The sequence below is a fragment of the Coregonus lavaretus genome (assembly GCF_964263955.1).
Source record: "Coregonus lavaretus genome assembly, chromosome: 28".
In the NCBI taxonomy this organism is placed as follows: domain Eukaryota; kingdom Metazoa; phylum Chordata; class Actinopteri; order Salmoniformes; family Salmonidae; genus Coregonus; species Coregonus lavaretus.
The window spans coordinates 761,783-788,917 of NC_140015.1; the positions used below are offsets into that span (position 1 = coordinate 761,783).

The following is a 27,135-nucleotide window of genomic DNA, read 5'->3' on the forward strand; positions in this document are numbered from 1 at the left end:
TTCACCTTTCAGCAGGATAATAACCTAAAACACAAGGTCAAATCTACACTGGAATTTGTTACCAAGAAGACCGTGAAAGTTCCTGAGTGGCCGAGTTACAGTTTTGACTTATCTGCTTGATCATCTATGGAAAGACCTGAAAATGGTTGTCTAGCAATGATTAACAACCAATTTGACAAAGCTTGAACAATTTTGAAAAGAATAATGGGCAAATGTTGCGCAATCCAGGTGTGAAAACTCTTAGATTTACCCAGAAAGACTCACAGCTGTAATCGCTGCCAAATGTGATTTATAACATGTTTTGACCCAGGGAGTTGAATATTTATCTAATCAAGATATATTAGTGTTTTGTTTTATTATTTTATCTCACAAATGTTCGAATTTTTCTTCCACTTTGACAGAGTATTTTGTGTAGATTGTTGACATAAAATGACAATTAAATGGTATGGCAAAGTGGGTTGTGGGGAAGTTGAATCTCACCTTCTGCATTTCTACACAGTTAAAAAAAACTAAAATGATATTTGGAGAACAGCAAAAACAAACAAAAATGACCCCACACATTTAGTTATCACCACGATATAAGATTTAAAGGTCTGTGGAACGGCATATACAATGTCAACCGGTACTAAAACATATAATAAATTGACTCATTTACTTTTGGAACAGTAAAACGTTCAGTGAAACTTCAAATGCTGACATCCATAGCTATTTTTTCACCATAAAATTGCACCTTTATAATAAAAGATTACATGCATCTATCATCGCATTTGCAGACTAATGTAATATAGGCTACTATTCCTAATGTGATGAGTATATTGCATAGTCATAATTTAGGCTACTAATTTAACTCAATCACTGTTAGCAAGACACAGTTCTGAACAATGCCTTCCTTAGCACGTAGGGACAGAGTATTCTGCATTGCTTGCTGTTTGGGGTTTTAGGCTGGGTTTCTGTATAGCACTTTGTGACATCTGCTGATGTAAAAAGGGCTTTATAAATACATTTGATTGATTGAGTAGGCCTAATCAGAGACCGTTCTACTCCTTTCATTGCATGGGAAAAATGTGGCATTTTATAAACACATTTCATGCAATTCTAATACACTATGACTGGAAACATAAGCAACAAACTCACCGGCCAGTTTATGAGGTTCAACCAAATGGATTGCTCCTACAGATAGTGAGTCACATGGCCATGGCTTGCTATATAAAACAGGCAGACAGGCATCGAGGCATTCAGTTACTGTACGATTGAACGTTCGAATGGGTAAAACTAGTGACCTAAGCGACTTTGAGCGTGGTATGATCGTCGGTGCCAGGTGTACAGTTTCTCAGAAACAACCAGGCTTTTCATGCACGATAGTGTCTAGGGTTTACCGAGAATGGTGCGACAAACAAACAAATATCCAGTCAGCGACAGTCCTGTTGGAGAAAACGGCTAGTTGATGAGAGAGGTCAAAGGGGAATGGCAAGAATTGTGCAAGCTAACAGGCGGGCCACAAACAGACAAATAACGGCGCAGAACGGCATCTCGGAACACGTCAATCATTGTCACGGATGGACTATTGCAGCAGACGACCACACTGGGTTCCACTTCTATCAGCTAAAAACAAGAATAGCGGCTCCAGTGGGCACGCGATTACCAACACTGAACAGTTGTGCGGGAAAAACATTGCCTGGTCATGCTGATGGCAGTGTAAGGATTTGGCGTAAGCAGCATGAGTCCATGGACCCATCCTGCCTGGTGTCAACAGTACAGGCTGGTGGTGTACTGGTGTGAGGAATGATGTTTTCCTGTCACACGTTAGGTCACTTGATGCCAATTTAGCTACGATTGAATGCCACAGTGTATCTGAACATTGTTGCTGACCAAACCCAATAGAGCATCTTTGGGATGAGATGGAATGTGCCGTCCAATCTGCAGCAACTCCATTAAGCCGTCGCGTCAGCATGGATCAACATCCCTGTGGAACATTTCTGACACCTTGTAGCATCCATGCTCCGAAGAATTCAGGCTGTTCTGGAGGCAAAGGGGGGTCCGACCCGGTACTAGATGAGTTTATTTTTATCTTTATACAACAAGTTAGTAGCCTACTCTGCTGACACTGACAAACAGATCAGTAAAAACGACTTTGTATTAAATGCAACCATCTAATCTAGGCCTGCGAAAAGGAGAAACACACATTTTACAATACATCCATCTAACCTGAAGGAGGACATTATTGTCCCCAAAAAAACGTTATAGTGGTACTGATTTGAATGATAAAGACAGTGAATATGTGCACACTCACAGGGGATATGGCTCTCCGCTGGTGCCAGTAATATAGGTCAATTGGGAGTTGAACAATTTGATAACTATAGACAGGTTAGTCTTTTCTTTGTCTTTTCTTTTCAGCAATAGCCATTTACTTTCTAAACTATTTTAGTCCTACGATTGTACACTGCTCAAAAAAACAAAGGGAACACTTAAACAACACAATGTAACTCCAACTCAATCACACTTCTGTGAAATCAAACTGTCCACTTAGGAAGCAACACTGAATGACAATACATTTCACATGCTGTTGTGCAAATGGAATAGACAACAGGTGGAAATTATAGGCAATTAGCAAGACACCCCCAATATAGGACTGGTTTTGCAGGTGGTGACCACAGACCACTTCTCAGTTCCTACGCTTCCTGGCTGATGTTTTGGTCACTTTTGAATGCTGGCGGTGCTTTCACTCTAGTGGTAGCATGAGACGGAGTCTACAACCCACACAAGTGGCTCAGGTAGTGCAGCTCATCCAGGATGGCACATCAATGCGAGCTGTGGCAAGAAGGTTTGCTGTGTCTGTCAGCGTAGTGTCCAGAGCATGGAGGCGCTACCAGGAGACAGGCCAGTACATCAGGAGACGTGGAGGAGGCCGTAGGAGGGCAACAACCCAACAGCAGGACTGCTACCTCCGCCTTTGTGCAAGGAGGAGCAGGAGGAGCACTGCCAGAGCCCTGCAAAATGACCTCCAGCAGGCCACAAATGTGCTTGTGTCTGCTCAAACGGTCAGAAACAGACTCCATGAGGGTGGTATGAGGGCCCGACGTCCACAGGTGGGGGTTGTGCTTACAGCCCAACACCGTGCAGGACATTTGGCATTTGCCAGAGAACACCAAGATTGGCAAATTCGCCACTGGCGCCCTGTGCTCTTCACAGATGAAAGCAGGTTCACACTGTGCACGTGACAGACGTGACAGAGTCTGGAGACGCCGTGGAGAACGTTCTGCTGCCTACAACATCCTCCAGCATGACCGGTTTGGCGGTGGGTCAGTCATGGTGTGGGGTGGCATTTCTTTGGGGGGCCGCACAGCCCTCCATGTGCTCGCCAGAGGTAGCCTGGCTGCCATTAGGTTCCAAGATGAGATCCTCAGACCCCTTGTGAGACCATATGCTGGTGTGGTTGGCCCTGGGTTCCTCCTAATGCAAGACAATGCTAGACCTCATGTGGCTGGAGTGTGTCAGCAGTTCCTGCAAGAGGAAGGCATTGATGCTATGGACTGGCCCGCCCGTTCCCCAGACCTGAATCCAATTGAGCACATCTGGGACATCATGTCTCGCTCCATCCACCAACGCCACGTTGCACCACAGACTGTCCAGGAGTTGGCGGATGCTTTAGTCCAGGTCTGGGAGGAGATCCCTCAGGAGACCATCCGCCACCTCATCAGGAGCATGCCCAGGCGTTGTAGGGAGGTCATACAGGCACGTGGAGGCCACACACACTACTGAGCCTCATTTTGACTTGTTTTAAGGACATTACATCAAAGTTGGATCAGCCTGTAGTGTGGTTTTCCACTTTAATTTTGAGGGTGACTCCAAATCCAGACCTCCATGGGTTGATAAATTTGATTTCCATTGATAATTTTTGTGTGAATTTGTTGTCAGCACATTCAACTATGTAAAGAAAAAAGGATTTAATAAGATTATTTCATTCATTCAGATCTAGGATGTGTTATGTTAGTGTTCCCTTTATTTTTTTAAGCAGTGTATTTAGAAATATTGCTATAGGCCTATTTAACTGCTTTTCACTCACCGCTGCAACTCAACAATCAGCTATTTGGTTGGCTATTTGCCGGACGCGCTGCCCAAATTGCGATCCTAAAACAATCCACAGCTAATTTTTAAAAGAATCTAATGATCCTCTGTGGCCAAATCATGCTCTCTGGGTAAGTATTTTGAATTATTTATATTTATGTATAGGCACGAGTAATTAATAGCTAATTTTGGCAAATTCAATTTACCCCTAGCCTATGCCGACATCAATGTGAAAGTAACCGGTCCATAAAACAGTTGGCCATGAGGCTTACGAGGCCAAGTTCAAATGCCGACATCAAATTCAAAGCAATCGGCGCACTACCTAAACGGCTGACTGGCAAAGCAAACTTTGTCTCTGCTCTTTTGTGAGAGAAAGTGGTGCAGGCAGGCAGCTTCTCCCCAAGCGATGCTCAGCATGGTCCTAAAGCCAGCCATTCAATATGCTAAACAGCTGTTGGATTTTAATCGGGATTGGAATGATTTTATTCTACTTTTTAGTTTCTGCATTTTTGGTCTTGAGCTAGGGTATGTAACTCTGCTCAAACATTATAACAAAAGCAATGGGCATGTGCCCTGAATGCCCGTTTTTTAAAATTGTATATTCTCCCTGACTCTAGCTTTTATTTGATTGTTAGTTGTCAGTGGTATTATAAAATATATATATATATATACAGTTGAAGTCGGAAGTTTACATACACTTGAGTCATTAACTTGTTTTTCAACCACTCCACAAGTTTCTTGTTAACAAACTAATGTTTTGGCAAGTCGGTTAGGACATCTACTTTGTGCATGACACAAGTACTTTTTCCAACAATTGTTTACAGACTGATTATTTCACTTATAATTCACTGTATCACAATTCCAGTGGGTCAGAAGTTTACATACACTAAGTTGACTGTGCCTTTAAACAGCTTGGAAAATTCCAGAATATGATGGCTTTAGAAGCTTCTGATAGGCTAATTGACATAATTTGAGTCAATTGGAGTTGTACCTGTGGATGTATTTCAAGGCCTACCTTGAAAACTCAGTGCCTCTTTGCTTGACATCATGGAGAAAAAAAAAGAAAAAAAAATTGTAGACCCCCACAAGTCTGGTTCATCCTTGGGAGCAATTTCCAAACGCCTGAAGGTACCGTGTTCATCTGTACAAACAATAGGACGCAAGTATGAACACCATGGGACCACGCAGCCGTCATACCGCTCAGGAAGGAGACGCGTTCTGTCTCCTAGAGATTAACGTACTTTGGTGCGAAAAGTGCAAATCAATCCCAGAACAACAGCAAAGGACCTTGTGAAGATGCTGGAGGAAACGGGTACAACGTATCTATATCCACACTAAAACGAGTCCTATATCGACATAACCTAAAAGGCCGCTCAGCAAGGAAGAAGCCACTGCTCCAAAACCACCATAAAAAACGCAGAAGAACACCATCCCAACTTTGAAGCACGGGGGTGGCAGCATCATGCTGTGGGGGTGCTTTGCTGCAGGAGGGACTGGTGCACTTCACAAAATAGATGGCATCATGTGGAAGGAAAATAATGTGGATATATTGAAGCAACATCTCAAGACATCAGTCAGGAAGTTAAAGCTTGGTCGCAAATGGGTCTTCCAAATGGACAATGACCCCAAGCATACTTCCAAAGTTGTGGCAAAATGGCTTAAGGACAACAAAGTCAAGGTATTGGAGTGGCCATCACAAAGCCCTGACCTCAATCCTATAGAACATTTGTGGGCAGAACTGAAAAGGTGTGTGCGAGCAAGGAGGCCTACAAACCTGACTCAGTTACACCAGCTCTGTCAGGAGGAATGGGCCAAAATTCACCCAACTTATTGTGGGAAGCTAGTGGAAGGCTACCTGAAACATTTTGAACCAAGTTAAACAATTTAAAGGCAATGCTACCAAATACTAATTGAGTGTATGTAAACTTCTGACCCACTGGGAGTGTAATGGAATAAATAAAGCTGAAATAAATCATTCTCTCTACTATTATTCTGACATTTCACATTCTTAAAATAAAGTGGTGATCCTAACTGTCTGCATGCTTTCTATCTGGTTTTGGTGGTTTAAGTTGACACTGAAACAGTTTTTCCATCCGGAAAATTACCACTTAGACGGCCCACCTAAGAATTTTCTATGTAGATAAAAAGCGCAAACCAGTTGGTATGGCGTATCGCTGCAGAATGATGTGGTAGCCATGCTGGTTAAGTGTTTCTTGAATTCTAAATAAATCACCAGCAGTGTCACCAGCAAAGCACCCCCACACCATCCCACCACCTCCTCCATGCTTCACGGTGGGAACCACACATGCGGAGATCATCCATTCACCTACTCTGCGTCTCACAAAGACATGGCGGTTTGAACCAAGAATCTCAAATTTGGACTCATCAGACCAAAGGACAGATTTGTCCATTGCTCGTGTTTCTTGGCCAAAGCAAGTCTCTTCTTATTATTGATGTCCTTTTTGTAGTGGTTTCTTTGCAGCAATTCGACCATGAAGGCCTGATTCACGCGGTATCCTCTGAACAGTTGATGTTGATGTGTCTGTGACTTGAACTCTGTGAAGCATTTATTTGGGCTGCAATTTCTGAGGCTGGTAACTCTAATGAACTTATCCTCTGCAGCAGAGGTAACTCTGGGTCTTCCTTTCCTGTGGTGGTCCTCATGAGGGCCAGTTTCATCATAGCGCTTGATGGTTTTTGCGACTGCACTTGAAGAAACTTTCACGGAGTGACTGACCTTCATGTCTTAAAGTAATGATGGACTGTCGTTTCTCTTTGCTTATTTGAGCTGTTCTTGCCATAATATGGACTTGGTCTTTTACCAAATAGGGCTATCTTCTGTATACCCCCCTATTTACATTTTACGTCATTAAGCAGACGCTCTTATCCAGAGCGACTTAGTTAGTGAGTGCATACATTATTTTTTATTTTTTCATATTGGCCCCCCATGGGAATCAAACCAACAACCCTGGCGTTGCAAACGCCATGCTCTACCAACTAAGCTACATCCCTGCCGGCCATTCCCTCACCTACCCTGGACGACGCTGGGCCAATTGTGCGCCGCCCCATGGGTCTCCCGGTCGCGGCCGGCTACGACAGAGCCTGGATTCGAACCAGGATCTCTAGTGGCACAGCTAGCACTGCGATGCAGTGCCTTAGACCAACAACACAACTGATTGGCTCAAACGTATTAAGAAGGAAAGAAATTCCACAAATTAACTTTTACAATGCATTCCAGGTGACTACCTCATCAAGCTGGTTGAGAGAATGCCAGGAGTGTGCAAAGCTGTCATCAAGGCAAAGGGTGGCTACTTTGAAGAATCTCAGATATAAAATACATTTTGATTTGTTTAACACTTTTTTGGTTACTACATGATTCCATGTGTGTTATTTCATAGTTTTGATGTCTTCACTATTATTCTACAATGTAGAAAATGGTACAAATAAAGAAAAACCCTTGAATGAGTAGTTGTCCAAACTTTTGACTGGTACTGTATATTTTTTTTAAATGCGCTCATCTCAGTCAACTAATCCATTGCGGAGGCATAGACTAAAAGCCAATTTATGCTTGATCCGAAATGTGGTCGGTGTCTCCATATGGAGGGTGTGACGCAATTGCGGAGCCTCCGTAGGCATGATGAGGCCAAATCGAGCTCCATACCGCATCTCCATGCGCCTCCCAAGTGTTGTAACAATGCGGAGGGCTCTGTATAGCTCCGCATTGACATGATCGGTTGACGGTAGGTGGGGCCGGTACATCCTGTATGAACACAAACTCACTTCCTTGACAACATCTTTCACAACAGCTCTGCACTGCTCCGTGAAGCGCAAGAAGTATGAATGCCCTGACTTTTGCAGAGACCGTATCACTGTAAATGCTGCATGGCCAATGCAGACGTCGAATTGACCATGCAGCGCCCAGATGCACAATGCACTTCTCTCTCCAGAATGCGCTCTCTCCCGCCAATTTGTGCACGTTAATTATTTCATAACTTCATTGTGTGAATTGTTTGCGTTTAATTGTTAGTGTGTATCATTTCCCCATTACATACTGTATTCGATACCATTCCACTAATTTTGCTCCAGTCATCTACAGTGGGGGAAAAAAGTATTTAGTCAGCCACCAATTGTGCAAGTTCTCCCACTTAAAATGATGAGAGGCCTGTAATTTTCATCATAGGTACACGTCAACTATGACAGACAAATTGAGGGAAAAAAATCCAGAAAATCTCATTGTAGGATTTTTAATGAATTTATTTGCAAATTATGGTGGAAAATAAGTATTTGGTCACCTACAAACAAGCAAGATTTCTGGCTCTCACAGACCTGTAACTTCATTACCTGTATTAATGGCACCTGTTTGAACTTGTTATCAGTATAAAAGACACCTGTCCACAACCTCAAACAGTCACACTCCAAACTCCACTATGGCCAAGACCAAAGAGCTGTCAAAGGACACCAGAAACAAAATTGTAGACCTGCACCAGGCTGGGAAGACTGAATCTGCAATAGGTAAGCAGCTTGGTTTGAATAAATCAACTGTGGGAGCAATTATTAGGAAATGGAAGACATACAAGACCACTGATAATCTCCCTCGATCTGGGGCTCCACGCAAGATCTCACCCCGTGGGGTCAAAATGATCACAAGAACGGTGAGCAAAAATCCCAGAACCACACGGGGGGACCTAGTGAATGACCTGCAGAGAGCTGGGACCAAAGTAACGAAGCCTACCATCAGTAACACACTACGCCGCCAGGGACTCAAATCCTGCAGTGCAAGACGTGTCCCCCTGCTTAAGCCAGTACATGTCCAGGCCCGTCTGAAGTTTGCTAGAGTGCATTTGGATGATCCAGAAGAGGATTGGGAGAATGTCATATGGTCAGATGAAACCAAAATAGAACTTTTTGGTAAAAACTCAACTCGTCGTGTTTGGAGGACAAAGAATGGTGAGTTGCATCCACAGAACACCATACCTACTGTGAAGCATGGGGGTGGAAACATCATGCTTTGGGGCTGTTTTTCTGCAAAGGGACCAGGACGACTGATCCGTGTAAAGGAAAGAATGAATGGGGCCATGTATCGTGAGATTTTGAGTGAAAACCTCCTTCCATCAGCAAGGGCATTGAAGATGAAACGTGGCTGGGTCTTTCAGCATGACAATGATCCCAAACACACCGCCCGGGCAACGAAGGAGTGGCTTCGTAAGAGGCATTTCAAGGTCCTGGAGTGGCCTAGCCAGTCTCCAGATCTCAACCCCATAGAAAATCTTTGGAGGGAGTTGAAAGTCCGTGTTGCCCAGCGACAGCCCCAAAACATCACTGCTCTAGAGGAGATCTGCATGGAGGAATGGGCCAAAATACCAGCAACAGTGTGTGAAAACCTTGTGAAGACTTACAGAAAACGTTTGACCTGTGTCATTGCCAACAAAGGGTATATAACAAAGTATTGAGAAACTTTTGTTATTGACCAAATACTTATTTTCCACCATAATTTGCAAATAAATTCATTAAAAATACTACAATGTGATTTTCTGGATTTTTTTTCCTCATTTTGTCTGTCATAGTTGACGTGTACCTATTATGAAAATTACAGGCCTCTCTCATCTTTTTAAGTGGGAGAACTTGCAGAATTGGTGGCTGACTAAATACTTTTTTCCCCACTGTATACTATCCCCCCTCTTCTCCCTCCCCGCTCACTCTGTTCTGTGGGTTCTAATGGTGTGATATGCGCACATCCATAATAACACTTGTCTCTACATTTCTACCCTGCAGGTATCCTGGAGACGATTTGGGATAAGCACAGTGTTACGGCTGCCACCCCCCCTCCCTCTCCCACCTCAGGAGAAAGCGGTGAGAATGTGTGCTGTAAATCAGGGGCCACTTTTCCTTCCAGAAAGTTGTTCACACCCTTCACGGATCTGATTTAGATTGGATAGACTGGCTGTAAGTAGGCGATGCTACTGCTTTCACCCACCCAGTCATCTCAGATCTACAAGGGTAGTGAACAATTGGGGAGGAGAGGAGACAACTGTGCTAAGTGTGTTTGTGAAGGTTGTATGACAATGTGTGTGTATATGAGAGAGGGAGCAGGACTGGGAGAGATTATGTTAACCCAGCCACTCATTTGCCCTCGTCCCCCTTCCCTTTAAGCAGAGTTGCTGGGCAGTCTATTGCAAGGCACCCAGTACTCCAAGCTGCTATCCCAGCCCATCCCAGCACTGGACAATGACAGTGAACAGTTGTGCTCCCTAGCTCTGGAGTGTCTGGCCCATCTATTCAGCTGGATCCCCCTTTCTACCAGCATCACCCCTTCCCTCCTCGCTTCTATCTTCCACTTTGCCCGTTTTGGCTGTGACCTGCGGGTCAAGCCCAAGGCCCCTTCCATCTACTCGTCGTCCTCGTCCAATGGTGAGCATGCTCCCCCTACCAATGGCGGAGGTCGGCCCGGGCATCAGACGGGAGGAGGCAGCGGCGGGCAGGCGGACAGGTCGCGGCTGGGAGTGCTGGCCATGACATGCATCAATGAGCTGGTGTCCAAGAACTGTGTGCCGCTGGACTTTGAGGAGTACCTGCTGAGGATGTTTCAGCAGACCTTCTTCCTGCTACAGAGGCTGACAAGGGAGAACAACGCGCATACCGTCAAGAGCCAGCTGCAGGAACTAGACGAGAGGTAGGCCCACACATGGAATTAAATAGAACACATACGGTATACAGTGCCTTCAGAAAGTATTCACACCCCTTGACTTTTTCCACATTTGTTGTTACAAAGTGGGATTAAAATGGATTTAGTTGTCTTTTTTTTTTCAACGATCTACACAAAATACTCTGTCAAAGTGGAAGAAAGATTCAAACATTTTGTAAATCTTCATTGAAAAAGTATTCAACCCCCCCCCCCCCCCCCCCGAGTCAATACATGTTAGAATCACATTTGGCAGCGATTACAGCTGTGAGTCTTTCTGGGTAAGTCTAAGAGCTTTCCACACCTGGATTGTGCAACATTTGCCCATTTTATTATTTTCAACATTCTTCAAGCTCTGTGAAATTGGTTGTTGATCATTGCTAGACAACCATTTTCAGGTCTTGCCATAGATTTTCAAGCAGATTTAAGTCAAAACTGTAACTCGGCAACTGTCTTCTTGGTAAGCACCTCCAGTGTAGATTTGGCCTTGTGTTTTAGGTTATTATCCTGCTGAAAGGTAAATTAGTCTTCCAGTGTCTGGTGGAAAGCAGACTGAACCAGGTTTTCCTCTAGTGTGTTTGGCTCCATTCCATTGCTTTTTTTATCCTGAAAATCTCCCCAGTCCTTAACGATTACAAGCATACCCATAACGCGACCGGGAGACCCATGGGGCGGCGCACAATTGGCCCAGCGTCGTCCAGGGTAGGGGAGGGAATGGCCGACAGGGATGTAGCTCAGTTGGTAGAGCAAACGCCAGGGTTGTGGGTTCGATTCCCAAGGGGGGCCAGTATGAAAAATAAAAACTAATGTATGCACTCACTAACTGTAAGTCGCTCTGGATAAGAGCGTCTGCTAAATGACTAAAAAAATTAATAAAATAAAAAAAATGATGCAGCCACCACTATGCTTGAAAATATGGAGAGTGGTAGGTACTCAGGACAAAATGTTAATTGCTTTGCCACATTTATTGCAGTATTACTTAAATGCCTTGTTGCAAACAGGATGCATGTTTTGCAATATTGTTATTCTGTACAGGCTCCTTAATTTCACTCTGTCAATTAGGTTAGTATTGTGGAGTAATGTAACTACAATGTTGTTGATCCATCCTCAGCTTTCTCCTATCACAGCCATTGAACTCTAACTGTTTTAAAGTCGCCATTGGCCTCATGGTGAAATCCCTGAGCAGTTTCCTTCCTTTCTGGCAATGGAGTTAAGAAGGACGCCTTTATCTTTGTAGTGAGTGGGTGTATTGATTAGGGCAGACCCCATTTAGTCGACTGGTCGATTGTTTGGTTGATAGGCTGTTGGTCAACCGAGATTTCTTTAGTCGTGCAGTCACAATGTTTTTTTCTTTCTTTCATGGTGCACGAGACACCTCGCTCCTATCATCTCATTTTTCTTGCTCTCCTTCTTCTTGTTATATTTACAATTGTTATTATGATCATCATTATAATAAAATAAGTAATGTTATCATTAGTAGGCTTTGTATAGTAGCCTTGTATAGCCACCATCGAGCTGTAGGCCTAAGAGGGTGTCCTGTTTAATCTTAATACCGTAACTTACTGAGGCCTATATATTACTATATAGGCTACTGTATCAATCAATCATTCATGAATTAATTCGTTCATGCCATCACACAGCATACGGGACATTTATGTTTTGAAATGCAATCAAGCATTTTAGTTTAAAAATTAAATAACAAAGGAAGCTTTGAATAATTAGCCTAAACAATAAATAAACCGCAATTCACAAATGCATGCAACTCTTTTTAGTCCGCTGTAATAAAGGCTTTATACAGTTGAAGTCGGAAGTTTACATACACTTAGGTTGGAGTCATTAAAACTCGTTTTTCAACCACTGGTAAGTCGGTTAGGTCATCTATTTTGTGCATGACACAAGTATTTTTTCCAACAATTGTTTACAGACAGATTATTTGACTTAATTCACTGAATCACAATTCCAGTGGGTCAGAAGTTTACATACACTAAGTTGACTGTGCCTTTTGTACAGCTTGGAAAATTCCAGAAAATGATGTCATGGCTTTAGAAGCTTCTGATAGGCTAATTGACATCATTTGAGTCAATTGGAGGTGTACCTGTGGATGTATTTCAAGGCCTACCTTCAAACTCAGTGCCTCTTTGCTTGACATCATGGGAAAATCTAAAGAAATCAGCCAAGACCTCCACAAGTCTGGTTCATCCCTGGGAGCAATTTCCAAAAGCCTGAAGGTACCACGTTCATCTGTACAAACAATAGTATGCAAGTATAAACACCATGGGACCACGCAGCCGTCATACCGCTCAGGAAGGGGACGCGTTCTGTCTCCTAGAGATGAACGTACTTTGGTGCGAAAAGTGCAAATCAATCCCATAACAGCAAAGGACCTTGTGAAGATGCTGGAGGAAACAGGTACAAAAGTATCTATATCCACAGTAAAACAAGTCCTATATCGACATAACCTGTAAGGCCGCTCAGCAAGGAAGAAGCCACTGCTCCAAATCCGCCATAAAAAAGCCAGACTACGGTTTGCAACTGCACATGGGGACAAAGATTGTACTTTTTGGAGAAATGTCCTCTGGTCTGATGAAACACAAATATAACTGTTTGGCCATAATGACCATCGTTATGATTGGAGGAAAAAGGGGGAAATTGTAAGCCGAAGACACCATCCCAACCGTGAAGCACAGGGGTGGCAGCATCATGCTGTGGGGATGCTTTGCTGCAGGAGGTACTGGTGCACTTCACAAAATAGATGGCATCATGAGGAAGGAAAATTATGTGGATATATTGAAGCAACATCTCAAGACATCAGTCAGGAAGTTTAAACCTTGGTCGCAAATGGGTCTTCCAAATGGACAATGACCCCAAGCATACTTCCTAAATTGTGGAAAAATGGCTTAAGGACAACAAAGTCAAGGTATTGGAGTGGCCATCACAAAGCCCGGACCTCATCCTATAGAACATTTGTGGGCAGAACTGAAAAAGCGTGTGCGAGCAAGGAGGCCTGCAAACCTGACTCAGTTACACCAGCTCTGTCAGGAGGAATGGGCCAAAATTCACCCAACTTATTGTGGGAAGCTAGTGGAAGGCTACCTGAAACATTTTGAACCAAGTTAAACAATTTAAAGGCAATGCTACCAAATACTAATTGAGTGTATGTAAACTTCTGACCCACTGGGAATGTGATGAAAGAAATAAAAGCTGAAATAAATAATTCTCTCTACTATTATTCTGACATTTCACATTCTTAAAATAAAGTGGTGATCCTAACTGACCTAAAACAGGGAATTCTTACTAGGATTAAATGTCAGGAATTGTGAAAAACTGAGTTTAAATGTATTTGGCTAATGTGTATGTAAACTTCCGACTTCAACTGTATATTATTATTTTTAGAACAGACTCCCTGGTACACTTATACCTAATGGTCAGAAAAAGTATAATATTGTAATCTAACAGCAACTGTTTGGCACACATAATACTTACGCAACACTTGCTCCTATTGCTCCTGTAAGTCGCTCTGGATAAGCGCGTCTGCTAAATGACGTAAATGTAAAATGTAATACCCTCCTTTTTCTTGATCTCCAGTAGTTTCCACAGCTAAGTCAAATGTCTTCCACAGATCTGACTTCCCCTTTCCCTCCTGAGCAACCAGTAAACATTTGCCCGTTTCTTTTTCACATCCTCCGCATCCATTTTGCTGTCGACATTACTGTGTTCTGAGTTTATAACAATTTATTGATGTGATAGGCTATAGGTCAGGCCCTATTGGTCAAAAGCATGCTATGCTTACATGTTTCACGTAAATAGAGCAAGGGTTGAGGGAATAGGGAATGTTTTTCCTAAACAAATGAGGGATTTCGGTAACAGAACTTTTCAGTCAGAAACAAGTAAGAAATTATGTTGCAGCTTCAGCATGAACAGAGCAATAAATAAATAAACAGTGCTGTGGTGTGGTGCCTTTTTGCTGCAGTATGGAGCTAGACACACAGGCACTTTTTTTTTAACACAGTGTGACCATTGGGCTCTTTCTTGAGTCATTACTGTCTTAATTATTTAATCAAACAGTGTGCCTATAGCATCAGCTCAGTGTATTCGGAAAGTATTCAGACGACTTCCCTTTTTCCACATTTTGTTACGTTACAGCCTTATTCTAAAATTGATACAATTATTTGTTTTCCTCAATCTACACAATCAAACCCCCTAATGACAAAGCGAAAATACGTTTTTCGAAATGTTTGCAAATGTATTAAAAATAAAAAACATACCTTATTTACGTATGTATTCAGACCCTTTGCTATGAGACTCGAAATTGAGCTCAGGTGCATCCTGTTTCCATTGATGATCCTTGAGATGTTTCTACAACTTGATTGGAGTCCACCTGTGGTTAAATTCAATTGATTGGACATTCTTAAATGGAAGAAGTTTGGAACCACAAAGACTCTTCCTAGAGCTGGCCGCCTGGCCAAACTGAGCAATCGGGGGTTAAGGGCCTTGGTCAGAGAGGTGACCAAGAACCAGAGGGTCACTCTGACAGAGCTCCAGAGTTCCTCTTTAGAGACGGGAGAACCTTCCAGAAAGACAGCCATCTCTGCAGAACTCCACCAATCAGGCCTTTATGTTAATGTCCAGACAGAAGCCACTCATCAGTAAAAGCCACATGATAGCCCACTTGGAGTTTGCCAAAAGGCACCTCAGACCATGATAAACAAGGTTTTCTGGTCTGATGAAACCAAGATTGAACTCTTTGGCCTGAATGCCAAGCGTCACGTCTAGAGGAAACCTGGGACCATCTCTACGGTGAAGCATGGTGGTGGCAGCATCATGCTGTGGGGATGTTTTTCAGCGGCATTGACTGGGAGACTGGTCAGGATCGAGGGAAAGATGAACGGAGCAAGGTACAGAGAGATCCTTGATGAAAACCTGCTCCAGAGTGCTCAGGACCTCAGACTGGGGCGACGGTTCATCTTCCAACAGGACAACGACCCTAAGCACACAGCAGGAGTGGCTTCGGGACAAGTCTCTGAATGTCCTTGAGTGTCCCAGCCAGAGCCCGGACTTGAACCTGATCGAACATCTCTGGAGAGAGCTTAAAATAGCTGTGCAGCAACGCTTCCCATCCAACCTGACTGAGCTTGAGACGATCTGCATAGAGGAATTGGAGGAACTCCGCAAATACAGGTGTGCCAAGCTTGTAGCGTCATACCCAAGAAGACTCAAGGCTGTAATCGCTGCCAAAGGTGCTTCAACAAAGTACTGAGGAAAGGGTCTGAATACTTATGTTAATGTGATAATTCAGTTTTTTTATAAACTTGCAAACATTTCTAAAAACCAGTTTTTGCTTTGTCATTATGGAGTATTGTGTGTAGATTGATGAGGGGGGGAAAACGATTTAATTAATTTTAGAATAAGGCTGTAACGGAACAAAGTGGAAAAAGTATTTCCGAATGCACTGTATGTAGTTGATTTTATTCAAACACAAAGTTTGTCTGTCTATATATGGAAAAATAAGTTTAAACATTTTGACCAATTGGTCGAAAGAACAGGACGCCTCTCGGGTGACAAAGATTGTTTTTAGTCTGGATCAGTATTGATACACCATCCAAAGTGTAATTAATAACTTCACCATGCTCAAAGGTATATTCAATATAATTTTTACCCATCTACCAATAGGTGCCCTTTGTGAGGTATTGGAAAACCTCCCTTGTCTTTGTGGTTGAATCTGTGTTTGAAATTCGCTGCTTGATCTTACAATTATTTGTATGTATGGGGTACAGAGATGAGGTAGTCATTTAAAAATCATGTTAAACACTATTATTGCACACAGTCCATGCAACTTATGATGTGACTTGTTAAGCACATTGTTACTCCTGAACTTATTTAGGCTTGCCATAACAAAGGGGTTGAATACTTAATGAATCAAGACATTTCAGCTTTTCATTTTTAATTAACTTGTAAACATTTTGAAAATCATAATTCCACTTATAGGGTATTGTGTGTAGGCCAGTGACAAATCTCAATTTAATTAATTTTTAATTCAGGCTGTAACACAAAATGTGGAAAGAGTCAAGGGGTTTGAATACCTTCTGAAGACAATGTATAGTGTTTCATACAGTCCCTTCGGAAAATATTCAGACCCCTTGACTCTTTCCACATTTTATGTTACAGCCTTATTTTAAAATTAATGAAATAGTTTATTTTTCCCCGTCATCAATCTACACACAATACCCCATAATGACAAAGCAAGAACAGGTTTTAAAAAAACGGAAATATCACAATTACATAAGTATTCAGACCCTTTACTCAGTACTTTGTTGAAGCACCTTTGGCAGCGATTACAGCCTCGAGTCTTCTTGGGTATGACGCTACAAGCTTGGCACACCTGTATTTGCGGAGTTCCTCCCATTCTTCTCTTCAGATCCTCTCAAGCTCTGGCAGGTTGGATGGGAAGCATCGCTGTACAGCTATTTTCAGGTCTCTCCAGAGATGTTTGATCAGGTTCAAATCCGGGCTCTGGCTTTGCCACTCAAGGACATTCAGAGACTTGTCCCGAAGCCCTTCCTGCGTTGTCTTTGCTGTGTGCTTAGGGTCGTTGTCCTGTTGGAAGGTGAACCTACACCACAGTCTGAGGTGCTGAGCGCTCTGGAGCAGTTTTCATCAAGGATCACGCAGTACTTTGCTCCGTTAATCTTTCCATCGATCCTGACTAGTCTCCCAGTCCCTGCCACTGAAAAACATCCCCACAGCATGATGCTGCCACCACCATGCTTCACCGTAGGGATGGTGCCAGGTTTCCCCCAGATGTGACGCTTGGCATTCAGGCCAAAGAGTTCAATCTTGGTTTCATCAGATCAGAGACCATTGTTTCTCATGGTCTGAGGTGCCTTTTGGCAAACTCCAAGCGGGCTGTCATGTGCCTTTTACTGAGGAGTGGCTTCCGTCTGGCCACTCTACCATAAAGGCCCGATTGGTGGAGTTCTGCAGAGATGGTTGTCGTTCTGGAAGGTTCTCCCATCTCCACAGAGGATCTCTGGAGCTCTGTCAGAGTGACCATCGGGTTCTTGGTCAACTCCCTGACCAAGGCTCTTCTCCCCCGATTGCTGTTTGGCTGGGCAGCCAGCTCTAGGAAGAGTCTTGGTGGTTCCAAACTTATTCCATTTAAGAATGATGGGGGCCACTGTGTTCTTGGGGACCTTCAATGCTGCAGAAATATTTTGGTACCCTTCCCCAGATCTGTGCCTCGACCCAATCCTTTCTCAAGGCTCTGCGGACAATTCCTTCGTCCTCTTGGCTTGGTCTTTGCTATGACATGCACTGTCAACTGTGGGACATTATATAGACAGGTTTGTGCCTTTCCAAATCATGTCCAATCAATTGAATTTAACCACAAGTGGACTTCAATCAAGTTGTAAAAACAGCTCAAGGATGATCAATGGAAACAGGATGCACCTGAGCTCAATTTCGAGTCTCATAGCAAAGGGTCTGAATACTTACGTGAATATGGTATTTCAGGTATTTATTTTGCATAAAGTTGCAACATTTTCTAAAAACCTGTTTTCGCTTTGTCATTATGGGGTATTGTGTGTAGAGTGATGAGGGGGGTAAATATAGTTTTATTCATTTTAGAATAAGGTTGTAACAAAATGTGGAAAAAGTCGAGGTCTGAATACTTTCAGAATGCACTGTAAATAGTGTATTATATCTTTATGGGCCCACACCCCAATCGGACCATGGCCATACTGAAATATTAGATCATAAAAATTTTTATGTTAAATGGCAGGCTACGCCAAATGACATTGATTTTAGGGGTGGAACCGATTATTCTGATTGGATAAGAAGTACTTTAATTACATCATACTTACACTTTTAAAAAATCACAAAAATCCTACGTTGAACAGAAATATAAACGCAACATGTAATGTATTGGTCCCATGTTTCATTAGCTGGAATAAAAGAAAGCAGAAATTTTCCATACACACAAAAAGCTTATTCCTCTAAAATGTTGTGCACAAATTTGTTTACATCTCTGTTAGTGAGCATTTTAGCATTTGTCAAGATAATCCATCCACCTGACAGGTGTGGCATATCAAGAAGCTGAATAAACAGCATGATCATTACACAGGTGCACCTTGTGCTGAGGACAATAAAAGGCCACTCTGAAATGTGCAGTTTTGTCACACAGCACAATGCCACAGATATCTCATGTTTTGAGGGAGAGTGCAATTGTCATGACTGCAGGAATGTCCACCAGAGCTGTTGCCAGAGAATTCAATGTTCATTTCCAAGCTAAGCCACCTCCAACGTCATTTTATAGAATTTGGCAGTACGTCCAACCGGCCTCACAACCGCAGACCACGTGTAACCACGCCAGCCCAGGACCTCCACATCTACCTTCTTCACTTGCGGGATCATCTGAGGGGAGGGCGGGGTGATGAGGAGTATTTCTGTCTGTAATAAAGCCCTTTTGTTGGGAAAAACTAATTCTGATTGGCTAGGCTTGGCTCCCCATTGGGTGGGCCTGGCTCCCAAGTGGGTGGGCCTATTTCCTCCCAGGCCCATCCATGGCTGTGCCCCTGCCCAGTCATGTGAAATCCATAGATTAGGGCCTAATTAATTTATTTCAAGTGACTGATTTCCTTATATCAACTGTAACTCAGCTAAATCTTTGAAATTGTTTCACATTGCGTTTATATTTTTGTTCAGTATAATAACACAGTAACTCGCTGCTTAAATTTAACAGGTCATCAGTGTCGCTTTCACTAAACATTCCGTTTCCCTGTTAGCATAGTGTTTTGACGGCTACACCAGATGCGTATCATGGAGACAGCAATTTAAAAAACTTAAGATGCGTTTTTCAGGTGTCTCTATAATCTTTTAAATAGTTTGTTAACTTAGACAAAGTTAACATTTTCAAGTAAATGAAGTCAGTGTAAACTTTATTGAAGTAAGCCTTTTGTGCTGCTAACACATCTTCTGGTGCATCAAATACTTTGTCAGATACCTCCTTGTTGTCATTAAGTGCATATGATGGCCCTGATTGTAAGCACAGGTAGACTTTTTACAAGGGGAGGGGGCTGGGGACAGGCTTTGACAGAGGCTTTGAGAGGATTGATCAGTGCTTGACTTGGATATAAAGAGTACCGGCACCTATTTCAGTCCACTTCAAGTCTGCTATTTCTGTTCAGTGCAGAATTTGAATACCTCAGCCCCTAGAATCAAATCAAGTAGCTGGCCAGTGCATACAATATTTGGTTATTGGTTCAGAAATTTAGCCTGAGACCTCAATGCAATGTGTAGAGCCTGACCAATATGGCGGCAGGTAGCCTAGTGGTTAAGAGGGTTGGGCCAGTAACCGACTAGGTGAAAAATCTGCCTGTGCCCTTGAGCCTGTAAGTCACTCTGCATACAGTGAGGGGAAAAAAGTTTGCCCACTGACAAATAAATTATCAGTCTATAATTTTAATGGTAGGTTTATTTGAACAGTGAGAGACAGAATAACAACAACAAAAATCCAGAAAAATGCATGTAAAAAATGTTATAAATTAATTTGCATTTTAATGAGGGAAATAAGTATTTGACCCACTCTCAATCAGAAAGATTTCTGGCTCCCAGGTGTCTTTTATACAGGTAACGAGCTGAGATTAGGAGCACACTCTTAAAGGGAGTGCTCCTAATCTCAGCTTGTTACCTGTATAAAAGACACCTGTCCACAGAAGCAATCAATCAATCAGATTCCAAACTCTCCACCATGGCCAAGACCAAAGAGCTCTCCAAGGATGTCAGGGACAAGATTGTAGACCTACACAAGGCTGGAATGGGCTACAAGACCATCGCCAAGCAGCTTGGTGAGAAGGTGACAACAGTTGGTGCGATTATTCGCAAATGGAAGAAACACAAAATAAAGGTCAATCTCCCTCAGCCTGGGGCTCCATGCAAGATCTCACCTCGTGGAGTTGCAATGATCATGAGAACGGTGAGGAATCAGCCCAGAACTACACGGGAGGATCTTGTCAATGATCTCAAGGCAGCTGGGACCATAGTCACCAAGAAAACAATTGGTAACACACTACGCCGTGCAGGACTGAAATCCTGCAGCGCCCGCAAGGTCCCCCTGCTCAAGAAAGCACATATACAGGGCCATCTGAAGTTTGCCAATGAACATCTGAATGATTCAGAGGAGAACTGGGTGAAAGTGTTGTGGTCAGATGAGACCAAAATCGAGCTCTTTGGCATCAACTCAACTCGCCGTGTTTGGAGGAGGAGGAATGCTGCCTATGACCCCCAAGAACACCATCCCCACCGTCAAACATGGAGGTGGAAACATTATGCTTTGGGGGTGTTTATCTGCTAAGGGGACAGGACAACTTCACCGCATCAAAGGGTCGATGGACGGGGCCATGTACCGTCAAATCTTGGGTGAGAACCTCCTTCCCTCAGCCAGGGCATTGAAAACGGGTCGTGGATGGGTATTCCAGCATGACAATGACCCAAAACACACGGCCAAGGCAACAAAGGAGTGGCTCAAGAAGAAGCACATTAAGGTCCTGGAGTGGCCTAGCCAGTCTCCAGACCTTAATCCCATATAAAATCTGTGGATGGAGCTGAAGGTTCGAGTTGCCAAACGTCAGCCTCGAAACCTTAATGACTTGAAGAAGATCTGCAAAGAGGAGTGGAACAAAATCCCTCCTGAGATGTGTGCAAACCTGGTGGCCAACTACAAGAAACGTCTGACCTCTGTGATTTCCAACAAGGGTTTTGCCACCAAGTACTAAGTCGTGTTTTGCAGAGGGGTCAAATACTTATTTCCCTCATTAAAATGCAAATCAATTTATCACATTTTTGACATGCGTTTTTCTGGATTTTGTTGTTGTTATTCTGTCTCTCACTGTTCAAATAAACCTACCATTAAAATGATAGACTGATCACGTCTTTGTCAGTGGGCAAACGTACAAAATCAGCAGGGGATCAAATACTTTTTTCCCTTACTGTATATACATAGTTTTTGTGGTGCGAAATACACTAATTCCAATATGTCTGCCGACACAACCGTTTTTCAACCATGGAACAGTTTTCTGCTCATATTGAGGTCCAAAGGAAATACAGCCCCACAAAGATGGAATCACCATTCAAATCCTATCATTTGAAAATTAAACTTGATTAAGCTAAAGAGGCTAGACGGGATCTTGGAAACTACATTGGTATTTTTTTAAACCGTACATTTTGGACTTGACGTGTCAATGTATGGCTCATACATGTATAATATACTATCTGCAGTCCTCTCCGATTCCCAGGGGAGTAAGTCACAGAATCGTTACATTCTAACCTGGCATCATTTAGGCCTAGTGTAGTGCACAAGATCTGCACACTCGTTCCTGTCATGTAGGCCTAGTAAACGCACGCTCTGAAGCAAGAGGGTTAAGAATGCAAGAGGGATAAAGGATAGCATTTCTTTACATTCATTTATGGATAATTAAACATGTTAACGTAAATATCTCAAAAGTAGCGTTTTAGATTTAGTTCATGTTTAGACGTGTTAAACAATATACTCTACCAGTACATTTCCAGAGTAAGCTCTCAGATACTTATTTTTTATGAAAACACACTGCATTTGGAATTTTGAACATGGTTAAGGTAGAGCATGTGATCTGATTTAAATTCAGTGTTTTAGAAACATTTCCACAGATGTCTGAAGATGAAAAAGGCATTCTAGTCATGGAACGACCCACATCTTGCGTTGTACACAACTACTGGCTGAAATTATACAAAACCTCTGTAATATCACTTAAACATCTGAACTGCTCAGAATAGCATGAGTGTTTTTCTCCATCCATTGTAAAGGCAGGTATGATCGGTAACAGGCCAATATCAGTCAACCAATCGATCGGTTTGGCTCTAATGCAAAGATATGTGTGGCACTCTCTCCCTCTGTCTGCAGTTATGTAGAGAAGTTCACCGACTTTCTGCGCCTGTTCGTCAGCGTGCACCTTCGGCGGATCGAGTCCAACGCTCAGTTTCCTGTGGTGGAGTTTTTAGCCCTGCTTTTCAAGTACACTTTCAATCAGGTAGCATATCCTTTCAGCCATTTTGTTTACTTTCTACATTTGCCTTTACACTGCTCACAGGGGCAGCTGACACTAAAATATTATATGGAAATTAATTGAGGCCAAATACTTGGATACTATTCAAGTATGTGTGTACTACAGTATCGTATACCACAGTTGGGGAACGATTAGAGAAAAAGAGAACTCTGCAGCAGCCCAAGATGGCTTCCATAATAATATTACCTAGAGTATGACTGTTGAGGAATCAGAAACCTCTGTCATGTACTGTAGAGAAAATGACTGCTCTTCTGTCCTATTGTTCTAGCCCAACCACGAAGGCTATTTTGCCTGTTTGGACATCTGGAGTATCTTCTTGGATTATTTAACCACTAAAATCAAAAGTAGGCTGGCTGACCGAGACAGTGTGCTGAACAGGTACAACTGAATGGATTTAATGTCATTTTCAGTGTTGCTCTGGCTCTACATGTATATAAAGCAAAGGAATGTTGATGTACTATCAGGAATGTCTTTTGATGCGTGAAATGTTTATGGTTCAGTGCCTGTAATGCAAGGTTCTCCAACTTTGATCTTGGAGAGCTACTGGTTGTGTAGACTTTTCTCCCAGCCCGCCACTTGATCAACACACCCGATTCAAGTAATCAACTTATCATAGTATTCAGTCTGGGATATTATTATTAGCGGTATCTGTCTTACTGAAGGGCTTAAACGAAAGCCTGCACACCCAGTAACTCTTGAGGGCCAGAGTTGCTATAATGTTTTTAATATGGTTCTGTCGTTAGAAAGTTACTAGCCTCTTGTATGGTGCTGCTTCTTCTATTGGCCGCTAATCTGTCCGCTTGTGCGGTTCTACAGGTATAAGGATGCTTTGGTGCTGCTATTAAGAGAGGTTCTCAACCGAATCCAGTTCCGATATAACCAGGCCCAATTAGAGGAGCTGGATGATGAGACCCTGGATGATGATGTAAGAGGCTTTACTTCTCGCACTGCTTTCGTCAGTATTGCTGAGAGTCATGTTGGTCCGCACCTTTATTGCCTAGTGTGTTAAAGGAACATTTTGTTGTCCCCATTATATCACATATATTACAACAGTGTATACACACACACAGACTGCTTGTTTTGCCTCCACCTGTATCAATAGTTTCACTCTTTGTGCTTATCATAGCAACAGACTGATTGGCAGCGGTACTTACGGCAGAGTCTGGAGGTTGTTGCCAAGGTGATGGAGCTGCTACCGTCCCATGCCTTCGCCACGTTGGTGAGTGTTCTCGTTGTTTCTTCTCATTTTATATTCCTGGGAAAGACCAAAAAGGTCAACACACTGTAATGCTCCTAATGATTAAAATGTTGATGATTCTAAAGGTGGTATTATGCACATTGAATGTGCAGGCCTTTTTTTGTCTTGTGCACATATCACCTTTCACCCTGCATTAGTTTAATGTGATGTGCTTTATGACAACATGACATTATCTTATCATCCTTTTATCTTCAAGACAAAACGTCTGACTAACATTGATCTTCAAGACAAAACGTCTGACTAACATTGATTTTGGAGTTAACTATTTCTTAAACCCCTGACTCCTTAACCATTTATCTCTCTCTCAGTTCCCTGTCCTCCAAGAAGACTTGGATGTGTACCTGGGTTTGCAGCAGTTCATCGTCACTTCAGGAACAAGTGAGTGAACATTTTTGCATGAGACAACATGGCCTTATCCAAATAAAATCAAAGTTTATTAATCATATGCACAGAATACAGAGGGTGTTAACGGTACAATGAAAAGCTTACTTGTGAGCTCTCCTCAGCAATACAGTGAGGGGGAAAAAAGAATATATACATACCCGTCAAAAGTTTGGACACACCTACTCATTCAAGGGTTTTTCTATATTTGTACTATTTTTTACATTGTAGAATAATAGTGAAGACTTTAAAACTATGAAATAACATATGGAATCATGTAGTAACTAATTTTAAAAAAAATATATATATATATATATATATATATATATATATATATATATATATATTTGAAATTCTTCAAATAGCCACCTTTTGCCTTGATGACAGCTTTGCACACTCTTGGCATTCTCAACCAGCTTCACCTGGAATGCTTTTCCAACAGTCCTGAAGGAGTTACCACATATGCTGTGCACTTGTTGGCTGCTTTTCCTTCACTCTGCCGTCCGACTCATCCCAAACCATCTCAATTGGGTTGAGGTCAGGTGATTGTGGAGGCCAGGCCATCTGATGCAGCACTCCATCACTCTCCTTAGTAAAATAGCCCTTACACAACCTGGAGGTGTTTTGGGTCATTGTCCTGTTCAAAAATAAATGATGGGATGGCGTATCGCTGCAGAATGATGTGGTAGCCATGCTAGTTAAGTGTGCCTTCAATTCTAAATAAATCACAGACAGTGTCACCAGCAAAGCACCCCCACAACATAACACCTCCTCCTCCATGCTTTAAGGTGGGAAATACACATGCGGAGATCATACGTTCACCCACACCGCGTCTCACAAAGACACGGCAGTTGGAACCAAAAATCTCACATTTGGACTCCAGACCAAAGGACAAATTTACACTGGTCTAATGTCCATTGCTCGTGTTCCTTGGCCCAAGCAGGTCTCTTCTTATTATTGGTGTCCTTTAGTAGTGGTTTCTTTGCAGTGATTTGACCACGAAGGCCTGATTCACACAGTCCCCTCTGAACAGTTGATGTTGAGATGTGTCTGTGACTTGAACTCTGTTAAACATTTATTTGGGCTGCAATTTCTGAGGCTGGTAACTCTAATGAACTTATCCTCTGCAGCAGAGGTAACTCTGGGTCTTCCATTCCTGTGGCGGTCCTCATGAGAGCCTGTTTCATCATAGCACTTGATGCTTTTTGCGACTGCACTTGAAGAAACTTCCAAAGTTCTTGAAATGTTCCGTATTGACTGACCTTCTTGTCTTAAAGTAATGATGGACTATCGTTTCTCTTTGCTTACTTGAGCTGTTCTTGCCATAATATGGACTTGGTCTTTTACCAAATAGGGCTATCTTCTGTAAACGCCCCTACCTTGTCACAACGCAACTGATTGGCTCAAACTCATTAAGAAGGAAAGAAATTCCACAAATTAACTTTTAAGAAAGCACACCTGTTAATTGAAATGCATTCCAGGTGACTACCTAATGAAGCTGGTTGCGAGAATGCCAAGAGTGTGCAAAGCTGTCATCAAGGTGGTTATTTGAAGAACCTCAAATATAAAATGTTTTTTGATTTGTTTAACACTTTTTGGTTATTACATGATTCCATATGTGTTATTTCATAGTTTTGATGTCTTCACCATTATTCTACAATGTAAAAATAAAGAAAAACCCTTGAATGAGTAAGTGTCCAAAATTCTGACTGGTAGTCTATATATACAGTGCATTCTTAAACTATTCAGACCCCTTGACTTTTTCCACATTTTGTTACGTTACAGCCTTATTCTAAAATTGATTAAATTGGGGTTTTTTCCCTCAATCTACACGCAATACCCCATAATGACATAGCAAAAACAGGTTTTTTAAATTTTGCAAATGTATTAAAAATATAAAACTGAAATATCACATTTACATAAGTATTCAGACCTTTTACTTAGTACTTTGTTGAAGCACCTTTGGCAGCGGTTACAGCCTCGAGTCTTCTTTGGTATGACGCTACAAGCTTGGCACACCTGTATTTGGGGAGTTTCTCCCATTCTTCTCTGCAGATCCTCTCAAGCTCTGTCAGGTTTGATGGGGAGCGTCGCTGCACAGCTATTTTCAGGTCTCTCCAGAGATGTTCGATCGGGTTCAAGTCCGGGCTCTGGCTATGCCACTCAAGGATATTCAGAGACTTGTCCTGAGTCCACTCCAGCGTTGTGTTGGCTGTGTGCTTAGGGTCGTTGTCCTGTTGGAAGGTGAACCTACACCACAGTCTGAGGTCCTGAGCACTCTGGAGCAGGTTTTCATCAAGAATCTCTCTGTACTTTGCTCCGTTCATCTTTCCCTCCATCCTGACTAGTCTCCCAGTCCCTGCCGATGAAAAACATCCCCACAGCATGATGCTGCCACCACCATGCTTCACCGTAGGGATGGTGCCAGGTTTCCTCCAGACGTTTGCCTTACCAAATCAAGTCCAATCAATTGAATTTACCACAGATGGACTCCAATCAAGTTGTAGAAACATCTCAAGGATGATCAATGGAAACATGAATTTCAATTTCGAGTCTCATAGCAAAGGGTCTGAATACTTACTTAAATAAGGTATTTTTGTTTTTTTATCAATTCTAAAAACCTGTTCACTTTGTCATTATGGGGTATTGTGTGTAGA

General features: G+C 42.5%; 1 protein-coding gene across 1 annotated transcript in view; it reads left to right on the forward strand.

Moving 5' to 3' along the window:
• xpo6 (exportin 6) overlaps positions 1-27,135 on the forward strand; it is a 72,535-nt gene that overhangs the window by 21,553 nt on the left and 23,847 nt on the right. The window contains exons 6-12 of the mRNA XM_084146148.1: positions 9,838-9,915; positions 10,219-10,735; positions 22,677-22,803; positions 23,108-23,217; positions 23,656-23,764; positions 23,966-24,058; positions 24,406-24,475. Of these exons, the coding sequence (XP_084002274.1) occupies positions 9,838-9,915; positions 10,219-10,735; positions 22,677-22,803; positions 23,108-23,217; positions 23,656-23,764; positions 23,966-24,058; positions 24,406-24,475 (1,104 nt within the window). The remainder of the gene's footprint in view (positions 1-9,837; positions 9,916-10,218; positions 10,736-22,676; positions 22,804-23,107; positions 23,218-23,655; positions 23,765-23,965; positions 24,059-24,405; positions 24,476-27,135) is intronic.